We start from the raw sequence: 25468 nt of genomic DNA, 5'->3' as shown, positions 1-25468 counted from the left end.
TTTTTTTTCTTTAATTTTAGCAAATAACATAAGAATACTCAATGTTAAAATGAAATTTCAAATAATGACAATCTGCACAACTTCAGATACAATGTAGTTTGTTCATTGAAGAAAATAAAGAGTACTGAATTTTTATATGGAGATTCAGCATCTACTTTAGTATTTTGATACTACTGGACAGTCCAATCCACAGAATTCCAGGAAATACTTTTAAGAGATGTTGAATCAAACATATTGTAAGCTGGTGTAAAAGGTGATGAGAAATCAACCACTAGCTCTCAATGCTTCCTTGTCTTTCAAGCTATTTAGTGTAACATTGATATAAAAAATAATCACACTACATCCTGGTAATGGATTGGTCATTTATTTTGATGTATCTGGAATAATTTTATTTCATACGATAGACAGCAGGACTATGGATAAGCGTAATATCTCTAGTGTAAAAATCAGTGGTTTCCGCTATGAAAAATAAAATGTATCATTTTCCTTTATTTATTTAGGCAGAAAGAGAGAGTAACCTTTGAGAATGGAAAGGAATGGATTTTTTTAAGATTTTTTTGAATACTTGATTTAAGACACCAGGGATTGGAGGGAAAAAGCCCCAAACCACAACACTAATGAACAGAGAATAAATGAGGAAAAAATAACTGTATGGTAAAAAATATTCAATTCTGATGTTGAAGTAGAGAAAGAATAAGGAATGAGGAATACCTAGCTTTTTCCCTCACACTCAGACAAACTGCAACAATGAGATCCAGCACAAAAACATTATTGAGAAAACACCATCTTGAATTCAAAGGCTAGCTTAAAAAATAAATAAAGTAGTGGTGAACTGCAAGAAGTGGTGAAATAGTTCTCCTTTGTAGAAGTAGTATTCAATACTAGATATTTAATAAAGCATAAACAATTTCTTAACTGTACGGTAAAGAATCTTTAGTGTATTTCTTAAATAATTTCTTATTTTAGTTTCTGTAAAGTAATTTTGTATTTCTTTATGAATAGAATTAGATATAGAGGTTTATCTCACCCGGAGGATGTTACAATCATGGCACACAATTTTTTTGCTTATGGATCAGAGTTAAAAGACCTCGCTGCATGTTCTGCTTACAAGACTCGCTCTCTGCATGACTTTGGGTAGAGCATTTTACTTTTCTATATGCATCACCTTAAATAAAAAAATAAATAAATAACTTAGAGTACTGAAGAACCAGTAAATAATTACTAAATTAAAAATAGTATTTTAAATGCAAAGTATTTGAGATGCCAGTATAAAAAGATGAATACAAAACTCCTAGCTGGGCAACTCATACTTCTGATGACTGAAATCTTTCTGCAGCGTCTGGTTTTTACATTTTAGGAAGTCTGTCTCTTCTCATATGCTAGAAGCAATGAATATATTTCCTGCCTTGGGAACTCGTGGCAAAGCAACTTTCAAGCTAGTCAATGCCTGGTCACATTTAATGTGCTGAATTAATTTATGGTCATAAACTGACAGGTGGTTTTGAGCAGTTCATGAGGGGATTTAGCTGGTGTGTGCAAAATGCAGCCTACGGGTCAATGATACTTGGATACACAGCAATTAATAACCAACAGCCAATACTGTTACCCTTGTTTATGTCATTATTTTTTTCCAATTGATTTCTGATTTAGTTGATTAAAATACTTCCAAGTTGAAGACATATTTGCCGTACAGTAAAGGAATAATAAAATTTGCCTTATACAATGAGACAGATGTTTTGATCCTTGTTAGGAAACACTATCAGAAAAAATGCGTAATTACTAGGGGGTCATCCCCACTCACCATAACCCAATGTCATAGTTTTTGAACGTGTTTTTAGATTTTCTGTTATTTTGTAGAAATATACTACCATAATACGTGGCTTGTTCCTGTTCCCACTAAAGTCAATAGCAAAATTGCCAGTGACTGGTGGAAAAAGCCTATGAAAAATGTTTCTAAAACATCGATTTCATTTAGGTAAATTCAATTTGTTGGCCAGAATATTAAATTTCTAATTGTTTGCTTCAATCAGAGCTACACAGAGACTGGTGTCTCTTTATGACAGTTTCACTAGATTTATTCCTACTAACATGCTCTAAAAATATCTATTGCCCAAATTTTAAGCCAAAATTGGAAGATAGACTCTCAGCAATATAGAAGAAAATCCAAATTCAATGTGTAAGAACCATAAAGAGCTCTATGCTAGCTCTTGCTAATTTGCATTATATATTTTTTTTGTTGTGCTTACAGGGCTTCCTGAGAGCCTTCAAAACACACTTGAAGTGCTAGATCACTGTCCTTCTGTGCCATTACTAAATATAAATTTTTCCACATGAGTCAACTGAGTGAAGATCAGATGTTTTAGAAAGGGTTTGGTTTTCATTTGCCTAAAGGCTATTGTGCTAAAAAGAATTCAGTGACCTCATAGCTGAAAGTGACTGCAGATTTGCTATTAAATAACTCGGCTGCGCTGCACAGCTTTGCGAACTATGATTATAATATTTTTGTTCTAATTTTTGTAATTTCATTTTTTATTTATATGCAAATTGCATAGACCTTAAGATATCCCTGTTGGTACACCTCTCTGACCGAAATTTCCCTGATGCATTTGTAGGATATGAAAATGCTGTTAAACTGGAACAATAGTCCCTAATATGCTAGGATAGAAGGAAAAGCCTTTCTTTGGGTGCAGCTTCATTATGTTTTCTTTCTGAAGTTCTGAAACAAATGTGTTGTGCAGCTGTTGGAACAGCCATGTCCTCTCAGTCATGTCACTGGATGCTGTGTGAACGCTGTTGATCTTATGTGGGATCTGTAATTCTATGGGAGGCTCCTTGATGGAGATAGGAGCTCGTTCATAAGATATGGATGAGATTCATACTTGCAAAAGTACTGACAACTAATGGAGTGAAGTCATTCCACTTTCCTATAGTAAAGCAAGCAGAAAAGGTCTCTGTTACTTATGAGTCATCACAGATCTGGGCTGCAGCATGGGTGTTTCTTAGGGTACAGTATTCAAGAAGCTGGTGGCTGTAAGGCACACTGAAATTAATTATTTAGCTGCATCTGAGTGTCTGGGTTCAGGATGATATTCTTGCATGGATATCTTTTTGTGACTGGAGAAGCTAGAGCTCTGCCTCCAATATGTCATAATTTCTTGAGCTTTGTAGTAATGTCTGAGTGTTAGTTAATGTATTTTTGTCCTGATTTCATTTAACACGGTGCACCATCTACAGCTAGCAGTGCTGACCCGTGATGTGCTGTCATCACAGTGTATGTGGAAGGGCACTATTTCAAAATTAGAGAGAGGGCAGTGGAGAAGATATGTTGTCTGCCTGAAGCTAGTATCTCATTCAGGGAACAATTTTATCCAAGGTTAATGGAAGATCAGACACAGTATCAGCCAGCTGAAGCAAGATTATAGTGATCTGTTAAACATGGAGAAGTGTAACTCCATTCCTGAACTGTCATGATGTACTTGCAGCATTTTGATAGAGCTTGACAGATAGTGTTTGACTATTTATTGACACAAATATCCTCTGTGCTGCTCTAAGTGTCTATTTTTCAGTTCTTGTGTGAAAATTGTTTGGGTGAAGTGAGAGAAAACATCTAATAGTCGTAAAGAGCTAATGTACTAGCAGTGGCTGAGTAAACAGTAAAGGGATGCCCCCTGCAGCTGGGGTGGGTTAGCCCTGGCTGGCAGCCAAATGCCCACCCAGGCATTCACTCCCCCCTGCCTCAGTAAAGCTTTTGGTACTGCAAGTGATGCCACCATCTTTGAGAGAGGGACCTGCTTTTAAGAAACAGCTTGCAGAGTCCTTAATCTAACTGCAGGATTTTCAAGAGGTACTGATTATAAAGGGGTGTTCAGTGGTATCTGTGCAGTACGGGAAGTCCTGAGGAGATATAATGTTGTGATATTATGCAGGATGGAATAATGCCCCCTTCTCAAGAATTTGTAATCTTTGCCTGAGAATTGTTGTAAATTACTAAAGCCTTTCCTTAGGTATTTTTTTTTAAAATATAATATCATTGTCATCTTCTGTGAGAAGGCAGAACAATGCATTTGTGTTTGGGAAGGGGAGTAAAAGACTGGGAGACCTTTGGATTAAATAGTCAATAGATTTCTTTGCTGCAGAACTACTTTGGAGCGAGGGTGTATTCATTCACTCTTTCACATTTTTCTTTGTTAAGGTGCAGTTCAGCTGAGACTGAATTCCTCTTTGGCTGTCCATAAACTGTGAAACAGAAGGATGCAGAAGACTATTCATTGTCTTTTTGTACATGAGTGATAAGAGCACAAGATCATTAATACAAGTTTGTTGCAAAGATGAGTTCAGAGGAGAAGAGTATATCTCCAGCTCACAAAACATCCACTCCATCACACAGAAGTGCCTCCTCGTCATCATCGTCTCAGAGAGACAGGAGGCAGGTAAGGAAAAGCTCTAAATGTTTACACCATCTGGTGGGATGGTAGTTTTATTCCTGTAATGTGGCCTTTAGTTCTTACTAGCTCTTGATTTGCTTGCTTATAGCACTGGATGATATCGCCATAGCCAAGAACTGTTGATTTTTTAGTTGATTTTTTTTCCATTTTCTGAAGTGGCTTGAAAAACATTCAGAAGCAACATGGGCACTATGTGCAGCATTGGAGCAAGAAGTATGTAGTCACATGGATAAGTAGGAAACATGCTCTGAAATCTTTTGGGAAGTGGTTTCTTTGATGGCATGAACCTACAGTTGCTTAAAATTGTTTAGTGTCCTCTGTGGATATCTCTTGTTGTAAATATAATTACAGAGATGCATTATCATTTTAGAAGGTTATAATTCAGTTTAAATACCATACTGTTCATCTTTTTGTAAAACCTAACATTTTAAATATTATTTGTTTTACTACAAATTTACACTGATTGTACCACATATTAGAGTACTAGTCCAGTTATGTTGGACTTAAGTTTTTAAGAGACCCTTGTCTATGTGGATGTAATATGTCTTTTCTCCATGATCCCTTTGAGATGAAGACTGTATTATTTCCCCTCAAAACAACTTGAGCATTTCTGTGGGTTTTTTGAGAGATGGGTGTAGTCTGGGCACAGCACCAGTGGGAGCTGCCCGCTAGAAAATGTCCGAGCTACCCACTAGATTTCAGATTGGTTATTACATCTGCATTTACAAACGCAAAGATTTATACTGAATATTTGGTTAGAACAGATACATATTTTAAAACTGATCTGTGGAAAAGAGGCAGGAAAAGAGCTTATATAATCATTAGCTGTGGTACATATTTACTTGAATGGCTGTGGCTTAGGAATATTTTCGCAGCTACTTGTATGCCAGTTGGGACACTATTTTTCAGCTGCTGCTGGGGAAGTTTTTGCCCTTACCTGTCTTATGAAAATTTTGAAAATTGAGAATTCTGATGAAAACTGTAACATTTACATCTTTGAATGAAAATAGTCTTGCCATAAGGTATGTTTAAAATATTAAATCAGGAGAAGAATTCTGATGTATGTTCAGTAACGGGCAGGAAATATGTCTGGAATTTTTTTAATAATTTCCATTGCTTGAGTAAATCCGAAAATTATTTTCTCACAGATGATAAATATTTTCCCTGTCATAGTGTACAGGATTTGGGATAGCTGTACTCAATTAATTAAGTCCTACTTAGCATATAATCTCCTAATTTTTCATTAGTTCCATCTGGAGCAAAGATTTCGACATCTTTTGTTTGAAGCATCGACGTATTTTATCTCCCACATTTAAACCCTAAGAAGGTGAATGCAAGACCTCGTAGGAGCTGTTGGTCTCAGCTAAGAGCATATCCTCTGAGTTTTCTTTGTAATTAGGTAGTTGGATACAATCATGCAAGTGAGAATGAAAAAAAAAATACCTCTTGGGAATACATTTTACCATAAATCTAATGGCTACCATATCTGTTACCATAGCAACAGTATAGAGCAAGGTGTACCTGTCAGCATAACGAAATGGATGCTTAACTTAGGGTCCATATTTGGCCATGGAAACATGAAGCATGATTTTAAAATAATGCTGTAAAGGTTGATGATGTGATGCATCCAGAATATCCAATAAAGTGTGATGATGCTTAACAGTTATATTTAGGCATGTAAATGTAGACTGGAAAGGCTACTGCTAGGCATTCATTTTTTGCCTTCGTGCTTTCGGTGTTAAAGGCAGACAAATATCCAAGAGAATGAATGGATGAACAATTTCTTCTGCAGAAAGACACTGAGCTAGAGCAATGCAGCGTGAAGTGCAGTGGTACTATATCCAGGAAAAGAAACATACAGGTGTTTCCTCTGTGCATGTAAACACAGTAAATCAGCCAGCTTCATCCTACCAGCTACTATAACCACTGTATTTCTACTATATTTCTAATTTCTTTCCTTGCTTGTGGTATTATTTGTATATTTTTTGGTTTTCATAGGTTTTTCCTCAAGCACAATGACAGCTCAGGGGTAGGGGTTTTTGGTTCAGGAGATGTTGGGTTTTACTTTGGAAAGGCTTTAAAATTCTGTCTTGCTGCCTCCTTGTACTCTTCAGAGCAGGTAGGAGAAAAGCACCCTTCCTGAATTGGTAATATATATGAATGTGGAAAGTGATGTGACTTGATGAAGTGTCAATTTAGTTTTCATTGTCAAATGTGAGGATAACACTTGATCTTTCTAGATGGTTAATGACTGAAATCTTCTCATCATATAATTCTTGTCAAAGTCATACCAGCAATTATGGAACAGTTTCCCGTTAAATAATGGTGCAGGAGGCTGAGTGAGTGTGAACATGATTATGATAAATCATTTCAGGGAGAGTGGAAAATGTTGTGCTGTATATAATGCTGGCATTTTAATGTAGCTTTCTTATTTGTGCAATATATATCACCTAAGAGAATTAGAAGTCAGCAAAAGCTTTGACATTGCCAATTTGCAGGCTCCATGACTAAGTTAATAGATAAATGAACAGATTAATGAAGCCAGCAATAACAAAAAAAAATGATTTCAGATTTTTGTCATTAATTTTCAATAAAATCATATTTGATTTGGACTGCTGGATAGAAGAAGGCCCAGAACCAACCTGTTTTGTTTAACCTCCGAGTTGAACAGGGTGGCAAGTTAGTTGTGGTGTCCTTGGTAAGGAATACTTCAGAAGGGAACAGCAGCAGTTTTTCCTACTGTGGAACTGTTGCAGTGTGAACACACTTTGGCTTCCACTGTCAGTAAGAGTCTTCATACACAGGTTAGCATAAAAACTGCAATTCTGATAGCCTTTTTTGTGGGCTGTGCTGACAAGGTAGATTCTTGTTTTTTATCCCTTATGAAACTCTGAAGAGGCTACCTGTGTACTGTTGCACAACAAAATGTAGGAAAACTAACAGCTTTTAGAAGGTACATCTGAATATGATAAAATCATATGTTGTATATTCAGTTGTATGGGTGTAAGTTCTTTATGAATATTACATATTTTATTTATTGACTAAGTATGCAAGTCATAAGGCAGACTGTAATATTATATATATATATTATATATCCTCTGCAATGCGTGGGTAGGAATATTGTGCTGAGAAGGCAAAAAGAAGTGGATACATCATAGGTTTAATAATGTAAAGTTTGAAAAATTGGAGCCTGACCCCAGGCTATTAAACAGATTGAGTGATACAGAAGGACAGTAATAATATTGAAACTGTGAACAAAGGAGAGATTTTGACTTTTCTGGCCATCATCTGAAGAGTTGCTAATACCCTGATCGGAAGTGGATTTAGCAATGTCTTCTGTTTTAAATGTGAGGATTTTTCTTCCAATATCTTATTTTCTTTTTGCGATCTCTTTTTGTTTCCCTTTGTCAGTTTGCTTTTTCTACAAATCCTTCTTTTCCCACACAGCAATCACAAAAGAAAAAAAGCATTTAGTCCTATTGCATTTAGCCTTATTGCATTTAGCCTTATATTTAACCTTTCTGCTAGGAGAGCTTTCATATTTCAAATGACTATTGTCTTTCAAGCGTATGTAAAGAGTGAAAGATAGGGGCTTTGAAGGAAGAAGAAAAAATGATTTTCCAGAGCAGCAATCTGCTTTTCAGATTTTAACATGACTTGTTGGTTTTTTGGTTGTTTTTTTTTTCTCCTTTCTGTAAGAGCAGCATTGACTAATAGAAGGGGTGTACTCAAGGGTTGCACAGAGGGCTTAGTTTGGGCTGAAGATGTTTTACCTGGCCATGAAATTTAGAAGCAGAATGCGATTCCAAGGCTCTGGTCTTGCCTAAAGGTCTGTGTTGGAAAATGCCTATTTAGCTTTTTACAACCATTGCATTTCAACTGTCAGTCTCCTGAAAGCAGTATTTCCTAAGGTGGGTATCACCATTTTGTAGATATAAAGGCTTTAATGATGATGGAAGGATTGAGTCATCTGTCTGCAGCAATCTTAACCAAACCTTAGTTTATAGAGTAACTGGAAGACTGTAAAAAAAGATATTGGAGTAGGTGAATCTGGAGGTGAAATGTATGAACCTGAAAAAAAAGGACCAATAATCATTATTTGGATATAGGGATGCAGTAGCAATCTAGGCCTCACAGTGCTGTGTACTGTATTAAGCATATAAGAAAAGGCAGTAACTAGCTTAAAGTGCTGATTAAATGAGACAGACATATATTGGAAGCAGAAAAAGAGAGGTGACTTGTGTGTTGTCTCTTTCATCAATTAACGATACAGCATAATAGGGAATTATGATGGGTTCTATGTCAATTCTAGAGTTTCATGCTTTAGGCTGACATTAAGAAGCATAAAAGTAGAATTATAAAGGCTATTCTTGGCTAAGAAGATCACCATCAAGTTTTTCGCAAGAGACAGAGCTACAAATTTTTCACAGATGTACTGCAGGGACCACCAGGTTCTGTGAAGCTGAGTTCACATGGGCAATCTGTGTGCCACAGCAAGTGGGTGGCACAGGAGGAAGAAGTAACAAGTACCAGGAGTGCAGTGCTCAGCTTTGTAGGAAGTAAAATCTACTTGATTTGGAGAACGAGAATTGTGGTCAGGAAATACATAGGTGAAAAAACTGAGTAGGGGAGAGAGAACTAGGTAGGCCAAATGCTTTGTGAGGTTGTAAGGATATGAAACTAAGAAGGAAGGACTGTTTTTAGGGAGAACAACAATTGTCTGAAAAAGTAAAGCAGAGTAAGAGAGAAACCAAGCACAGAAAAATTTGTGGCTTTGGTTTTTCCTTTTGTGACCAGAAGTATCTGGGAGAGCTGGTTGATGTGTAGAAGGAAAAAAAAATCTATGAGAAAACTTTTTTATTCTAACCGCTTGATGTTTAAGGTCTTGTGTGATTATTCTAAGGAATAGCAGGTTCACTTTTTATCTGTCCTGTAGGAAAAGGGGTCCAGTTTTTGAGACTGAAGCTACTTAATGGAAAATGGGGCTTAAAATAAGAGATCTGCTGTTGCTATTGCTTTGGCTCCCTTTGCTGTTACACCATCCCTGGCAGCTCAGAGGGAAGCAGAAGAGTGGCAATTGGAAGGGTCATGACAGGAGCAGCTGTAGTTGCAGCAGCTATGGGATTTCAGCCAAAAGGGCTTTTCCTTTGTTAGGATAGGTCCATCATACACACAGATGCACCTTGCCTGCTGGAAATTCGTTGTCCTATTTCATTTAGAGTTTTTAGTATTTTTTTTGAGACTGGGAACAATTAGATGTGTGAGAGTTTGTGAAGGGATAGGAGAGAGTGTACGTGGTCACGTAGTGTAATTTTTTAGTTTTGAGATACCTCACACTCAACTTTCTCTTTATGACCAGTTACAATCAGTGATGCAATATCAAGGATGCTTTTATGATGTCATTATAGATTTCTGTGGCATTTTTACTGTCCAGTGTACCTGAGACAGTGTTGTTCATATGAGATTGCAATATAATGTAACATAATATATTCCATGGTAAAGAGATGTCTGAGAGCTTTTATATACCTTCTTTATTCTTAAATTGAGTAGCAACTTACCTGCTTGTTCACTGCTGTCAGCCTGATGTAACATCTGGGAAAAAATTCTTGGTGATTACCTGTAAATTTCACTTGTTCCTGTATCTCTGTGACTTGAAAAGAAAGGCAGGGATGGACAGTGCTCTAGTAGATATGGTACAGACCTGAGAACACGTGGCCTTATTCCTAGTTTTGCTTTGTAGCAAAACATAGACTTTTAAAAGCCTTTTTCTTCTCAGTAGTTTGTGAGAATTATTTCAATAATAATTATTAATCTCTCTGAGACTTTCAAACTAAAGATGCTACTAAATGCCAAGTACTGTTGTTACAGTGATGTAATTCTCTTTCACTCTCTTTCCTAATTAACTTTCTTCACATAAAATGGTTGGAGCAGGATTAGAGCAGAAGTGTTCAGTACTTTAAAAGCAACAACTCATTGGAGCAAGAAAGTGTTCTGACGGAGCCAAGGAACGATATGGCAGAATTGTTAACAAAAACATGCAATTATTCTTTAAATTGATTAGCTGCTGCTACTCTACAACGATATTTTTTCCCTGTGCCTTTGACAGAGTGCAAAAATGTTCCTTAGGTTTGGAAGGTAGTATCTGAAAAAATGTCTGAAACAATGTGACTTATAAAGCTGTTGAATACTTGTGTGAATGTTACATTAGGTTCAATGCCATAGCACATGTTTTAAATGAAATAATAAGTCTCAGACCTGTTAGAATTTCATCACTCAAATGGATAACAGTGAACTACTTGATGAGGAAACATCTACATGTGGCGCAATCAGACTTTCAGAAGGAGGTTAAACTTACAAAGTGAAGCTCTCTGGACCACAGGTTTGTCCAGGGATGGGGTAGGAACCCATGTAAATGAGACCTGGAAGGAACTGGTACAGACTGACCCCAGGGGTGAGGGAGCCCTCTCCTTCCCCCCTGAGTACCGACGCTGATGGTGCGTTGGAAGTATGAGACATTCCTGCTCCACCACTGGGAATCCTTGTGGGCAGGCTCACATTAGGCAGTAGCACAGGCCCAGGAGCCCAGTTCAGGCTGGATGCATCAGGCTCATTGTGTGTATGTTGTGAAGCCAGACTGCAGTCATGTAGCAGATGCCCTTCATTTAATGCCTGCATTTCTGCCTAGAATTTACATGATAGATAGATACCAACCAGAAGTACATCTGTGTGCATGTGCATTGGATGGGCCTTCTCCAGTCCATATTTGGAGATATTTGGATCATGGCTGCTTCTGCCCTTGGTAATATCTGTAGTGGTTTGGAGACAAGATCCAGAGTACAGTCCTGGAGATTAATAGAGGGAGATGCTGTCTCTTTCTAAGAAAGACTTGGCTTTAATGCTTTGAAGAAATAAAAAGGTCTGGAGCAGTCGAAGAGAGACAGTGATAGCATTCATGCCAAATTGTCCTGAGGGGTTGTGTGTACACATTCTCTGAGCTTCATAAACATTGCTGTCTGAGTTATCTCACCTCTAGAAGTGCTTTACAGGCTATGTGGTGAATGCTGAAGTTTAGATATATCCTATGAAGAAAGACAGAGTTCAAGAAGCATTTGGATGATACTCTCAGGCACATGGTGTGACTCTTGGGGATGGTCCTGTGCAGGGCAAGGAGTTGGACTCAATGATCCTTGTTGGTCTCTTCCAACTTGGCATATTCTGCGATTTATTTTTTTAAAAATGTGTCAGTTTGATTAGAAATGGTGTCTGTAGCTATCGTCTATTACCAAATCAGGGAAATTGCTCTCACAAAAGCTTAATTACCCTTGCAAATTATGACAGATAAGTTAAAGTGTTGTTTTCAGATCATGGTCACTCTTGCATTCCTCCGGTCTCATTTTTCCCCTCTGCTTGCATGCACATCCATACCTACATAAGCATGTCCCACTTTCCTTAAGAATACAAACTAAAAGTTCAACTCATACACACAAATGTAGAAGGAAGAAGTGCAACTATTCTGAAGTGTCATTTAGGATTTCTGGGAAGCAAATGGAGGAGAAGAAAGAGAATCATAATTATATTTTCATTTCCCCAGTGGAGAGGAAAGGCACAGAAGTGAAGAGGGAGGGTGATTGCAGGTATGATATGGAGACTTCTGTTTTCAAGGCACTCATGCGTGATTGGAATTATGCACATTTCAAGATGTACAAATGTATTAGGCAGAGGAAATGTGGGCCTTAGTAAAGCTATTTGCTGTTCTGACACCTCTCTTTTCCTGTTTTTATTAAATACTTTACCCTGGAATTGAAAATGAAGTGCTTATGTAAAAACTTTACCCCTGGTAGAATAATATTTCCTGTTTAAAAAAAAAAAATCTGATTAAAAATTTTTCAACCCCCCTTTTTTCCTATCTCCTGTCTTTTTGTGCTCTGTATATTGAAGTTCAAAGGATATTGAGAAAGGCTAAGTAGGTAGCTTACAGAGGGATATGAGAGTCACAGGAAGAAAAGTCTTTCTTTTTCTGAACCTATGCACTTTTTTAAGTGAGACTCCAGCTTTTTGGTTTATGATTTGTGTTAAATTAGACACCCTTTCATGTCTAGAGTGCTTTAATTCATAAACAAATTGACCTATCAAGGAATGGTTTTGTTTTGTGTATGTAATTTTATTTTCCTTCCTTTTTTAAAACTATGTGAGCATGAATAAAATGAATTGCTAGCCTCAGACTATTTAACAAAGTATCAATCCTTTTGATTGTGATTATTCAGTATTTATAAAAATTTTATATCATTAGCAAACATGAATTCTTTCTGTCAGATGTTGTAAATTTGTCTGTTTGCTTTATCTTGAGATAACTGCAAAAGGAGAAGATTGTCATTAAAGATTCAGGCTGCAACTTTTTAGGTGCTCCAAACCATTGTTCTGGCAAAGGGAAGGTTGCTGTTGCAATGATAGCTCATTTCTGCTTTATCCAGTGGAGCAAGAGCTTATTTCTCTTTGGAGTTTGTGAAAAAGTACTTTGAAAACCAAAGGCTTCTTTGCTTCCAGAGCCTAAAAGCATTGACATGAATGAAGTACAATATAAAGCTGGAGCTCTAGCAAGAGCTGACATGGAGCTCCTGAGCTAACAAATCCTTGACATTTCTGTTACACAAGCAGTGTTTATTTTGCATATCCCAGGAAAGAAGTAGGCATACATACCTACAGAACTGCTTCTTACATATACTTGTCTTTCAGTAAAAAGGTTACAAAGGGAAAATGTTGCTCTTAAGCACATTTCTGTACAAGATGAGCATGTATTACAAGAAAAAAATATTAACTCCATGTGCTATTCATAGAGTGTTATTAAGTTCCTTTGTTGGTTAGTTTGATAGCTGAGATTGTTGAAACCAACTATGGAGCAGTGTCAATAGGAGAGACTTAGGATGAGAATAGGTCCACGATTGCTTTATAAAAATTAAAAAAATGTGTTAGAAGAAAGAAGGGAGAAATACGTTGAGGCGATATGATTGTTTTGCTTTGTGCTCACCCTTCTCTCACAGTTATGTTCAAGAATCTATCTTTATTCCAACATCAACAAAAGGAAAGCCAGAGTTGACTGAGAAGCAGCCTAAGATAAAAGCCAAGTTTCAAGGTTATTCCCTTTGCAAATAATATTGCAGATTAACTTGGCATATATCACAGCTTGTTTAAAAGGTAGTAAAAATGGTATGTATTCAGTCAAATCTGTGTCTACCTTATTACTTCTACTGTGTTTCAGATAACTGGAAAATGCTATGTTTTTAGTTGAGAGAAAGTGGTTGAACACTGCACTTTGTACTAAATGAAATTCAAATAAGAACACAGGTTTGCTAGGGTACAGTGAATAGCAGGTAATAAAAGATACAATAGTTAGTTCTTTGGATTGAAAAAAAACAACACACACACACACAAAAAACAGAGAGAAAAGCTCTATTTTGAATTACTGTTGTAGAAAATTGTATATCTAGGCCCCATGGTTATTGAAGACTGCTAAAATGCTACGAACAAATAAAATGGCCCAACAGATCTTTTTCATTAATTAACTGTTAACCACATGTTGTGCATATTTCTGAACTGCAGAGAGTCTGTGTCCAATGTGAGTGATAAATTCCTCACCAGCCTTTTTTTTTTTGAAATAATAAATTATAAAATATAGAGAAATCTTTGCGTTAAATATAATTCATTCCATTAAGTAAATAAGCAGTGAAGTAGAAAGGGGAGGCATGTGTACCAGACTTGTCCTTCATTGGATTTCCTGTCTCTCCTTATTCAAAATATCTTTTCTTTCCTTGCCTTCCCTGTGGAAACAGCTAAATGTCTTTTGTTTTACTGGGAAGTCAGATTGAGTGACTAAAAGGTAGGGTCCTCAGCCTCTGGCCTGATGGGAGTCCAACCTTGCCAGTGGAATGGGGAGGAGAATCCAGGGATAAAAATAGGTAAAACCTGAGGGTTGAAATAAGAACAGTTTAATAATTGAAATAAAATATAACATTGATTGTAGTGAAAAGGAAGAACAACAAGAAAGAGAAAAAGAAATAAAACCTAAGAAAGGCATTTGATGCCCAATACAACTGCTCACTGACAGCTGACCATGGCCCAGCCCATCCCCAACTAGTGATTGGCCCCTCCTGGTCAACTACCCCCAGTTTATATACTGAGCATGACATTCTAGGGTATGGAATATCCCTTTGACGAGATCAGCAGTCTTGGCTGTGCTCCCTCACGGCTTCTTGTGCAACTCCTCACTGGCAAGTATGGGAACTTGTAAAGTCTTTGACTTAGGGTAAATGATACTTAGCAACAGCCAAAACATCACTGTGCTGTCAACATTATTCTCATACTAAATCCAAAACACAGCACTATACCAGCTACTAGGAAGAAAATGAACTCTGTCCCAGCCAAAACCGGGACAACGAGGTGTATGAGTCATTGAACTGCAAACTGAGAAAAGAAGTTGGCAAGATACATGGAAAGATGTTGTGAAGTATGTTTTCCATTCTTGCACTCCAGAGAAGATGAGAATATGATAGAACATCATACTGTTATTTTCTCTATCAATTTCCTTCTCTGTCACATGTCTTTGGGAAGCAACAGGAAAAAAGGCAGGGCAGAACAAGCATTTGTGTTCCCCATACATTGGTTTGTTAGGGGGCATTTTGAGGCAAATGTGTGCTCACATATGTAATGTATGTTGTGGATAATCACAAAGATAAAGGAAAGATTGTAGTTAGGACTAAGATTTAGCAATGGCATTTCAGAGTAATTTGAGTTTAACTTGTAATTCTATTGAATTAGTTTTGAAGAGCACACAGAATTTAATAATGCTGGCGTTTTCCTCCAAGACAGATCAGCATAGGTAATCCTGAAACATGAAGGCAGTCTGGAATGCAGCAATGTGGAGATAGTTTTTGTCTGCCTGTATTCTTGGGATGAGAGGAATGAGAGTACCAGGTTGATTGATACACCTAGTTTAATGGATTATGCATTTTTCTGTTTGATTATAAACAAGCCTCGGAAGATGTTTTGATTTGCCTCTTTCTTCCTTTTCTTCTTATCAGCTTTTTTTTACTGCTTCCTTTACCAACTCTGTTTTTTACATTAAAACACAAAAAACCTTGATAATACCTTCAAGATCTAAGTAATTTTTATTTCTGTAATGCTAAATAACTAAACTCTTGCTCTACAAAATTAGCTGCTTTTCAAAATGTCAAGTGACTGTGTAATTTCTAGCTGCAGTTTTGCAGAAAAATAACATGCATTAATGGAAAACATTTTGCACCAAGTAATGTCTCTTAATATTATGCTAGACACATGTCACAAATCTAAAGAAATGATCTTGTGTTAGTGTAATGGTGGTCATAAAAGAAAAGAATTGAAAAGCAAACATATAAAAGGCAACAAGCCAACACTTCTGGAAGTAAGGAAGGTAAAGAAGGCAGTTTTATTTAAAAAGTGTTCATTTTCTAATTTTCAAACAAATAGTTGAATAAGTCAGCATTCATTAAAGTGCTGTTAGCTAATAATGTATTTCTCAACTGAAGTGGAACTGTAATGACTGAGGGCTAATTAAAAAAAAAAAAAGACACAAAACCTCCTTGCCTTAAAACCATGCAATTGAAAATGTCACTGGAAATCTGGCAAGCTAAGGGCTGTTGGTTACTCCTCTCTAAATATTGTACAAAATGAAATTGCAGTTATGTAACAACAAACTGCACCAGCTGCTGCATATGAGACCTTCAGAACATCTGTGTTGGGCATTGCTCCATCTCAAGATGGATGGATTCCTGCCTGCCAGACAAAACTGGCAAGAAAGTTGGGAATCGTCCTGATTATGGTAATCAAGAGACATTTTAATCTTCCTTGGAGGAACAGGTTTAGGTTTTCTTGTATATTGTTAAAATGTGATACTGTGTACATTTTCTCTATTCAGTGAGAAATCTTATCATTGTTTATCATTAGGAACTTTGTGGTTCTCAGCTCAAATAAGGATATTAAATTATTTTACATGTAACATGTAACATGTGCTACATAAAAAAAAAGTTTTTCCTCACCTGACTAGCAAAATACATTGGGCTGAGTAAAAAGCTTTTTGCTGGTTGGCCCTGGAGTAACATAATATTGCTGCTTTTCTGCATTCTTTGCTGAAAAATTTAATTGAAAGTAACTGAAAATAAATGCTGATTACTGTTGTATGGTGGCAGCAATGCTTAATCTCCACTGACAACAGAGACAGTCCCCACATTTTCCTGTTCTCATTCACAGTCACAACTTGGAAGAAAACAATGAAGGTCTGCGTGTTGCTCTGCAGCAAAATGGGGTCTGTGTTGTATATGCATTTAAATGAATAGCTGTGTTTATTTTCATTTAGTTTGGTTATGGTCCTTATGTACTTAGTTGTTGGTATAAACAAAAATATTTACACTACAGTTTGTATGTGTTTTTATATTCCCTGATTGTTTCTGCTGTCACTGGTACCTATGTAATCTCTTCTTCAGGCAATGTGAAGAAGCTTAATTGTGAACCAAACTTGATTGGCATTTTCAGTTGAGAAAAACCCTTCTCAGAGGGTATATGGCAATTGTGTTTGTCATTTGTGCTTCATGTCCTGGAAATGAAGTAGTTTTATATTATACCAAAGAGATTTTATTGACATGTTGCAGTAGAATTCTTACCAAAGAATAGTATGAGATGTAGCAAATTTCACCAGAGAATGAAATGCAGATCCAAGCATTAAGAATGTGGTTATTTTCTCCTGTATCAAAAATTATTTTTCTTTTATAAAATAATAGTGAAACATTTCTGGAAAATGGGAAGACATTTTTAGGTGTCTTTTAAGAATAGTAGTTTTTTCAGGACTAGTTTTTACATTATGTATTTAATTTTTATTATGAATAAAATTGAATAAAATATGAATAAAATGTTTTATTATGATGCTTTGAAGAGATAAAATTTAATAGTATTGTCAGATGTAAAAACAGCTGCAATTGTTTGAGATCAGTGTTCCATAAATGTGCACTAGCAAGCCCATCAGCTGAGATGCAGTAACTGACCTTGTTAACACCTGTAATATGTTAAAAGCATTCATGTAATTAGTTACTTCAGATGAGAAGCCAATAACAAAATGCTAAGGGTTGATGATGAATATGTTAGAGACAGTAATATCTTATGTCCAGTAGTTTGCTTCAGAAGTGAATGTAGGGCAGTGCTGACTGCATGATATTTGTACTCAGTGTCTTGTATATTAGCAGAAAACATTAATAATAGGAGCACTTCACATTTGTGTAGGTAAGAATGGCATTACTTGTCTTTCCTGGCTTTTTTTTTTAGTTAACCATAATTTCTAGGTTAAAGAGAGCACTTAGTTTAAAAAGCAATAATAAAAAAAGGGAGAGAAGTATATTACCTCAGAAGATGAACTATTTGCACGTTTAAGTCATGGATGGGTAGCATTTTGTATGTTTTGAGCCATGGTGTTATCTTTAATTTTTGGGGTTTTTTTAGAGTGTTCATATTTTGGAGCGGAAGGCGTCTTCGGGAAGCACAGACCCTTCTTTAAGCAAGCAGTTCCTTGAAAGCGATCATATCTCTCTATCCAAGGTAAGCAAAAGCATTGGATGTAACCTGGGTGATGAGCTTCCCTCTGGAGTTACAAAGCAGCTTGACTAACAGCTTTGGGATAGTGTTTTGTATGATTCTACTACTGAGTATGTTGTGAGTCTGCCCTGGAGCCTTTTGTTCCATAACTGAGGTGTCAGAGGAGACTAATCTTTAGCAGCTGTTATATTAACAAAATCAAGGATTTTTTTTTTTTCCCATCGATGGCCCCCAGGAACAAATTTTACAGTCTCAGAGTATGGGGCTAGAGGGAACTTTGATGATCCTTGTGGGTCCCTCCTGACTCAGGATATTTTATGATTCTATGACTGTGAGAAATTTTCCAGTCCTGTCCTCTTACTATGGTAGAGCAAATCACTTCCAAGTCTAAAATTGCTGCTAATCAATGATTATATTAGTTTTAAAAATATGTCCTAATGACATTCATTGTGGGTAGTTTGAAATTTCAAATCTCTTGCTGAGACCATCTTTCCTGAGGCAGAGAGAAAGAGAACTGCAGGAATGACACCACCAGTTCCTGAAAGATGGAGCCTTCTGTGTGATGTTTTGAAGTCAACTTCTTCCTGGGTAAATTCCTCAGTTTTGGAATAAGTGATTCCAAACAAGTCTAATTTCACATAAAGAAGGCTTCATTTTAATATGCTTCATATGCAAAAGCAAGATTATTACTGAAAAGGATGCTGTGATATTTGTGGAATATTTGGTGGAAAAGGAAAATGTGGAATTAAATGTCTGTCAGTTCTGAAACAGAACTGGTAAAACAACTTCAAAATGAAATACTATATTTGTCTAGGGAAAATGAAATGGTTTATTCTTTTTTATTTGGAAAACAAATATTTTGCAGTCAAACAGACTAGGTTCATAAAGCTGTTGGTGGTGGCTCCCTTAATCCCCATATGTGGGGCATATGCAGACCCAGGGACGGAAAGTTGTGATTGTGTTCCCCCAGTCCTAATGCTTTGCACGGGGCTGTTTCTCACATACTATGTATGGTATCACTGAAGTCCTAAAGTACTGATTGCCATTGGATGAGGACTCTTCAACATATTGCTTTCACTCTTGCTTTTTCCCCATTTCTAGCTGCTCTTTCATAATGTCCCTTACATTGGGCATATCTCATCGCACTGAACCTGTGGGATAAGGCACAGTTAGGATTGTTAGAATGGTTTTAAGAACAGCTTGTAGCACTGATGCAGCAGAAAACAAGTATCCACACTGCACTAAATAATTGTTCATTTTATCCTTCTGTAGCAGGCCTTTTGTTTAAATGAATAGCTATATGAGATTGTGTGGTCTCTAGCTGAGAATTAATCAATACTGATGTTATCTAGTAGATAAAAGACTTATCCCTGCATCTAATCATCTAAAAGAGAAATCAATATGGGGAAGAATCAGTTGGCAGAGTCCCGGAGAGACTCTCTGCTCACCCCAGGGGACTTGGAAATTTGTTCCCCTCAAGTGCCAAGTACTTCCTTGTATGGAAAAAATAATGTATATGTGCTTCTTTCTATAGAATGGAAATAGAATATCCAAGCAAAAGATAGGGAAGTAAAAAAGATGGGTTTATGGCATTTGCAGACAATGAGATAATTAAAGTTCATAGTTATGCAGGGAAAACTAAACTGAATAAGGATTTCTGTTACAATTTACTGCAGTGCGTATTATTTGTCATAGAGCTTTTCACCCTTCTCAGAATACTAAGACCTTACTGAAAGTTGTAGATTTGAAATTTGCTGTTACCTTTGAAATTGTATTTTCGTAATAGTAATGTCGGTGTTATCAGAGCTGTGTAATTAACTTGGAGGTGTTATGAAAGACTGACAGCGCTCGGCTTTGAACAGTTTTGTGGGAAATGGAGAGACGTTTTTCCCTTTAAATGTTTGATGCTATATGACCTCCTTCCTTTCTTGATAACTTTTTATAACATTGCTGGGGGTTGTGACAGATAAGCTGAGAAAATACAAGTTTAGAAGTTTGTAGTGTATAATTAGTAAAATAGAGTCTGAGTGAGCAGGCAATAAGAGATTTTTAAACTGGTGCAGAATTCTGTTGATTACAGTAGAAGCAAGAGGGTAGAGATAAAGGCACGACTCAGATTTTTTCTCTTTAAAAATATTGTTCTTTACGGTTCACTGTGTTGCATTGTAAGTCTGGCTTGAGTTGCACCAGTCACCGTGCATAAGAAACGGTATGTACAAGAAATATGCTTTAATTGGCTCCCTGAAAGGCATACAGCTGGTTGTATCTGAAATTATACTGTTCCTATGTTTTTCTCTAGAGAGCAAATTAGATAACTTTCCTATAAATTTCTCGTAATACAGTGAAAATGAATGCAGAAAAAAAAAATCCTTTTGCAGATTTCTGAAGGCACAATTAGCCTATGAAACTCTGTCATAAAGTGCCTTTGAAGATGATCGCTAGCTACATTCAAAATCAACAATTAAGGAACTTCTTCTGTTAGCTTTTCTGATTTGGAGGAAAAAATAGGGTATCCAGAACCAATGCAACTTTTATTTTAAAGATCAGAAAATTTTAAATTTTTTATGGTCAAGAAATACCACGAAGACCACTGTTAATATATGCCTTATCTGGTAAGGGTTAGACTTCCAAAAATGTTCATATTTAGTAGTTTTAAATGAGATACAGCTGGACATAATATAGTGACCATGTAGTTTTGTACCTAAATTTTAAAAGCCTAGCTTTCCTACTCTGTCTTGCAGTGGAGAATTTGTGCTACTTGAAAGTGCATTTTTCACCATGTGTTAATCAAAGTGTCTTCATATTTTTCACCAGGAACCTGACAGCTGGGAAATCATAGAGGGTCTGAAAATAGGCCAGACCAATGTCCAGAAGCCAGACAAACATGAAGGTTTCATGCTGAAAAAGAGAAAATGGCCATTAAAAGGTTGGCACAAGGTAAATGTCTCATAAACCAGTCAGAAGGTTATTACCTTATTTTATGAGTTGGGACTTTTTTGTCTAGAGGAAATTAGGATGTCAAATAAATACTCAGGGTTTTTGGTGTGTGACTTTTTCTTTCACCTGCGTATAGAGTTAGTTTGCAGACACAGCTCATGGCTTTCAAGTCACAGTGCCTGCTGCCTGCTGTTGTATTCAAAATCCAGACGGAATTTGTAAATAACACAACAAATACCTTGTGTTTTAAGAGGTTTGATCAATATCCCTTTTGTTCTTTGCCATGTATTATAAAAAAGTTTAGCTGTGTGCTCTAAGATTGCATTGAAGTACATAATATCTACATTGAAGTACGTAGCAGAGGAGAGCTGAGAGGTTTTCCATGGACCCAAGGTGTTCATACAGGAGAGCATTCCCCTTCAGGTCTGCTGACTGAGCATATTTGTTCAGCTTTGTTCCTAAATTTTGTTTGTCTTCTTGTTTGGAATCTTCATTGTGGGCATGCAGTGGGAATATGGATTTTTGCCATAAAATGTCTATTTAAAAAAACGAAAACACCCCAAAACTCACCCTAAGTCTTCTGGTTCTGTTTAGTTTATTTGGACACGTATCTTCATGCATGATTCTACCTTTTGTTAGCCTTAAATCTGGTGTTCATAAACTCTTATGTCTGTGTTTCATACCATAATAATTGTATTTTCCCCCCTTTTTAGGCAACAAGATATGCGGTATTAATGCTTACCCATCTTTATTCACCTGAGGCTACTTGAAGCAGGATAATTTTCTGGGACAGAGTACATTTTACAGCAAAAGATAGTGAAATCATTTAGTATACATGGTGCTTTTCTGGGAAGAATTAATTTATTTTTATTTTGCTGAACACTGTTGGACTTACGTCTGAGTCCAAATGCAGTCCATACTAGTATAAATCACAGATTTTTTCTGCATGTTGTACTAAATTAAACATATGCCTACCACAATTTTTTGTGCATGCTTATCTACATTAGGTGTTTTGGCTTTGTTTTTCTTAACTAGAGTTTGTAGTTTCGGCAACCAAATACATATGCACCACCTGAATTTAGTCTAGAGATATTAAAGGATTTCAAACTGTGTTTCAAGCTGAAACACTGAAATAACAGAAAAGGATAGCCTATAGGAAAACCCCAAAACATGACAAAGCAGAACATTCCTCCACCCCCAACAACCCTTCTGCTCTCAAAAAAAAAAAAAATCCAAACAATTAATAGATACATAAGAATTTATGGAATAAACCACTGCTCCCACTCCTTTAAATACATTATTCTTGACCAAGTGTCTGTTTTGGTAAGGAACTAGTTTATAGGAGAGCAAGGGGAGTCCAGCTTTCACAGTTCTATAAAGGAGATCACTACTGATGATCTGGATGACTTTAGAGTAGTTACCTGTGTAAATAATTTTTAGTGTGATTAAGAGCTTCACAGTTTAGCATTCCCCTCTACTTTGTCTTACATTTCACCTTAGGAACTGAACTTAGGTTTTGAAACTGTGGGTTTGCTAGTAATTTTATTTGTTTTTCAACTGCTACCTGAATATCCTGGAGTTTCCATAACAATACTATGTGCTAAGAGTCCAGTGAAGGAATTTCAGAGACAGTAATTGTAGCATGTGCTCTGTTAGTGTTCTGATAGTAAAGCCATAGATAGCATAACAAAGTAATAGATAGCATCCTTTGTCTATTGAACATTGCATGTCATATTCTGACATTTTTGAATGTGCTTTAGTAGCATACCAGGTATAATGGGTGCAACTTGGCAAACATCACTTTCTGAAGTGCAGTATGCTTGGAATGAAATGATGATGAAAGATCATTTTCTTTTGTGTGTGCAGCTTAGAGAGACAGAACAATATGAAATGAATATCATATTCTTGTGAAGTTCATTAATGACCATATCTCGGTAAAAAGAAAAGAATCAAAAAAAGTTCCTGTTGTTTTGACATCTTATTCAATGAGTTATGTCTCCAGGAAAGCACTGTTTTCTTGCCCTGCATGAGATTTTGGTACCATCTGTTGTGTAACAGACATAATTTCTAGAACCATCTTCAGGGGAGATTTTCTGCCATCTAACTCGGACCCTGCTCATAGTGTTAAATGGTTTCATGACGTAAACCTGTTAAATTTCCTTCCGTTCCATGTCAAACAGCTTTGAGAATCAAGCATAGTATTTTGCTGGGTTCTGGCTTTCTAACATAGATTAGTGCTTTAGCTTACACTCTAAAAATAGGAATTAGTTGCGCTTACTTTGCGTGTTTTGAAACCTAGTGATGATAGACACAAGTTAGCAAATCTTATTTCAAGTCTAGGTGTCCTGCTAGCCTGTGTCTTTATGCTGTGTGCCAAAGTCTACATTAACTTGACTGCAATGCAGCTTGAATGATCTGGTACAGACAAGCTAAGGCAACTTTTTTTGTGTGAATAGGGGATTCTGCTCTCTGCTGAAAGTAAGAACTGCTCAGCAAAATAAAGATGTAGCTGTACCACAGATAGGCATCATTAGGCTAGTCCTGGTAACCATGTCAGTGAAGATATAGGAGCTCACACTGTATCATTGACTAACACCCAAAAAATGGGCCCTCCCGTGACCTTGGTCTGTTGCTGGGAACGCTGTAATACTTGCACTAGTGCTAATTCCTGCATTACCTAGATTACCACTAGAAAAGGTATCATCAGCATGAATTATAATCTCATTTTTACTTCACTGTGTGGACGCCTGCCATAAGGCACAAAGTTTTGGATGGTAGAGCAGTGTCTCTTAAAAGGTCTGCCTTTTTAGATGTAGATCTTGCACTAGGAAAAACTTTTCAGTTTGTGGATAGGGGAAGGTAGGTTGTTAATTTGAAACGTGACCACCTTCTGTGGGAAGAAAAACAGGAAGAAAATGGAGAAACAGACATAGTTCTCTTGTCCTACATTGTCTTTCTTATAGTTTGCTTTCTTGAAGTTTGCTAAGATAAACCTAGAATATAATGTTGAAAAAAGAGAATCTAGTTTTTCTTGCTTAGAAGATAATTGTCAAGAAACAAGCAAGAGAATTATTCAATACTGTATTTATACTCTCCTTCCAACCCCCAAGCAATTTCTTAATTGCTACAGGGTAATCCTTTTCCAGATGAATTGTCGTACATAGTTTAAATTGCATCTGCTCATTAAGAAAGAATGTTGTTTATTTGTTTGTTTGTTTCTTTTTCTTTCAGAGATTTTTTGTCCTGGATAATGGAATGTTGAAGTATTCAAAGGCCCCAATAGATGTAAGTAAAGTTGAAGAGCATTTTAAAACTTTTATTGGAATTTGACCTGCCGGGGTCGCATACTCACTCTAGGTGTATTTATGATAGTACACACATGAAAGTTGTTGATGGATTGAAAGATAGATATAGACATATAGAGAGAGATATATATATGGAAAGCATGTAAAATTCTGGTTGAGTTATGCCTCAAGACTTCTACCTTTTTTTGCTTCTATGGAAAGAAAAACTACATCACTTAAAGTAGTTTCTTTAACGAAGGTGCTTGAGAGATTAACTTGACTGTATATATTTCTTTCCCAATTTTTATGTCAGTCAAAGCTGATTATTCTGAGGCACAATAGGATAGGACAGAGTGGGATAGGAGAGAGAATTGATAACAACGTAAAAGTTAACATTAAATTAGTTAGATCTGATACCAATAACTATCAAGCAGTTGCAGCAGGGTGACAAGTACTGTCTAATATTCTCTGTTTCTTACTTACCTGTACCTGTGTACTCTTGTGAACCAAGACACTTAAACTTTGAAGCTGGCTTTGCATTGAGCATTTCTTGTGAGATACTCTTCTCTGACTGCAAATATAGTAAGTGTTTAGTCTGAGTTCAGCTTTTTTTTTAATAAGGCTTTGTGTTAAAATGTTTATCGAATGGGAAATCATTTCAGCACCAGATATTCTTCTGTTAAATATGGTGAAGTGCATGATACTTCCAAATTCTTACCCTAATTTTTTTTGATTTTTAGATACAGAAAGGAAAAGTCCATGGGAGCATTGATGTTGGTTTATCAGTCATGTCTATAAAAAAAAAGGCTCGTAGAATAGATCTTGACACAGAAGAACACATCTATCACCTGAAGGTAAAAAGTTCAAATATGTATTATTTTTTCATCCTCAGTAGAATATAAATAAATCAAATTGTAAAAGATTGTGCAGAAAAGTAGTATTTTGCATGCTTTGTTGACAGTAAATTTTTTTCCAGGTGAAGTCACAGGATTCATTTGATGCATGGGTTTCAAAATTACGCCACCACCGGTTGTACCGTCAGAACGAGATTGTAAGGTCTCCGCGAGATGCCAGCTTTCATATATTCCCTTCAGCATCTACTACGGAGTCTTCACCAGCTGCTAATGTGTCAGATGGAAAGGTGTGTAGTATTCTGTTGTTGAAAACTCATGGTTTGCTCATGCAGAGTTT

The 25468-nt window shown here is 36.5% G+C and overlaps 1 protein-coding gene across 5 annotated transcripts in view; it reads left to right on the top strand.

The window, feature by feature from the left end:
• OSBPL6 (oxysterol binding protein like 6) overlaps window positions 1–25468 on the top strand; it is a 90336-nt gene that overhangs the window by 38706 nt on the left and 26162 nt on the right. For 4 of the 5 annotated variants that reach the window (XM_027678461.1, XM_027678460.1, XM_027678456.1 and 1 more), the window contains exons 2-7: window positions 4193–4430; window positions 17964–18059; window positions 20871–20993; window positions 24225–24278; window positions 25018–25131; window positions 25254–25418. In XM_027678461.1, the coding sequence (XP_027534262.1) occupies window positions 4329–4430; window positions 17964–18059; window positions 20871–20993; window positions 24225–24278; window positions 25018–25131; window positions 25254–25418 (654 nt within the window). In that variant the 5' untranslated portion in view covers window positions 4193–4328. The remainder of the gene's footprint in view (window positions 1–4192; window positions 4431–17963; window positions 18060–20870; window positions 20994–24224; window positions 24279–25017; window positions 25132–25253; window positions 25419–25468) is intronic. The other variant, XM_027678458.1, reaches the window with a different exon arrangement.

The sequence above is a fragment of the Neopelma chrysocephalum genome, unplaced genomic scaffold (genome assembly GCF_003984885.1).
Source record: "Neopelma chrysocephalum unplaced genomic scaffold, ASM398488v2 Primary Assembly neopelma1_44, whole genome shotgun sequence".
NCBI lineage: Eukaryota > Metazoa > Chordata > Aves > Passeriformes > Pipridae > Neopelma > Neopelma chrysocephalum.
Note: the sequence above shows the minus strand (reverse complement) of the source record. Positions and strands in the feature narration are given on the sequence as shown.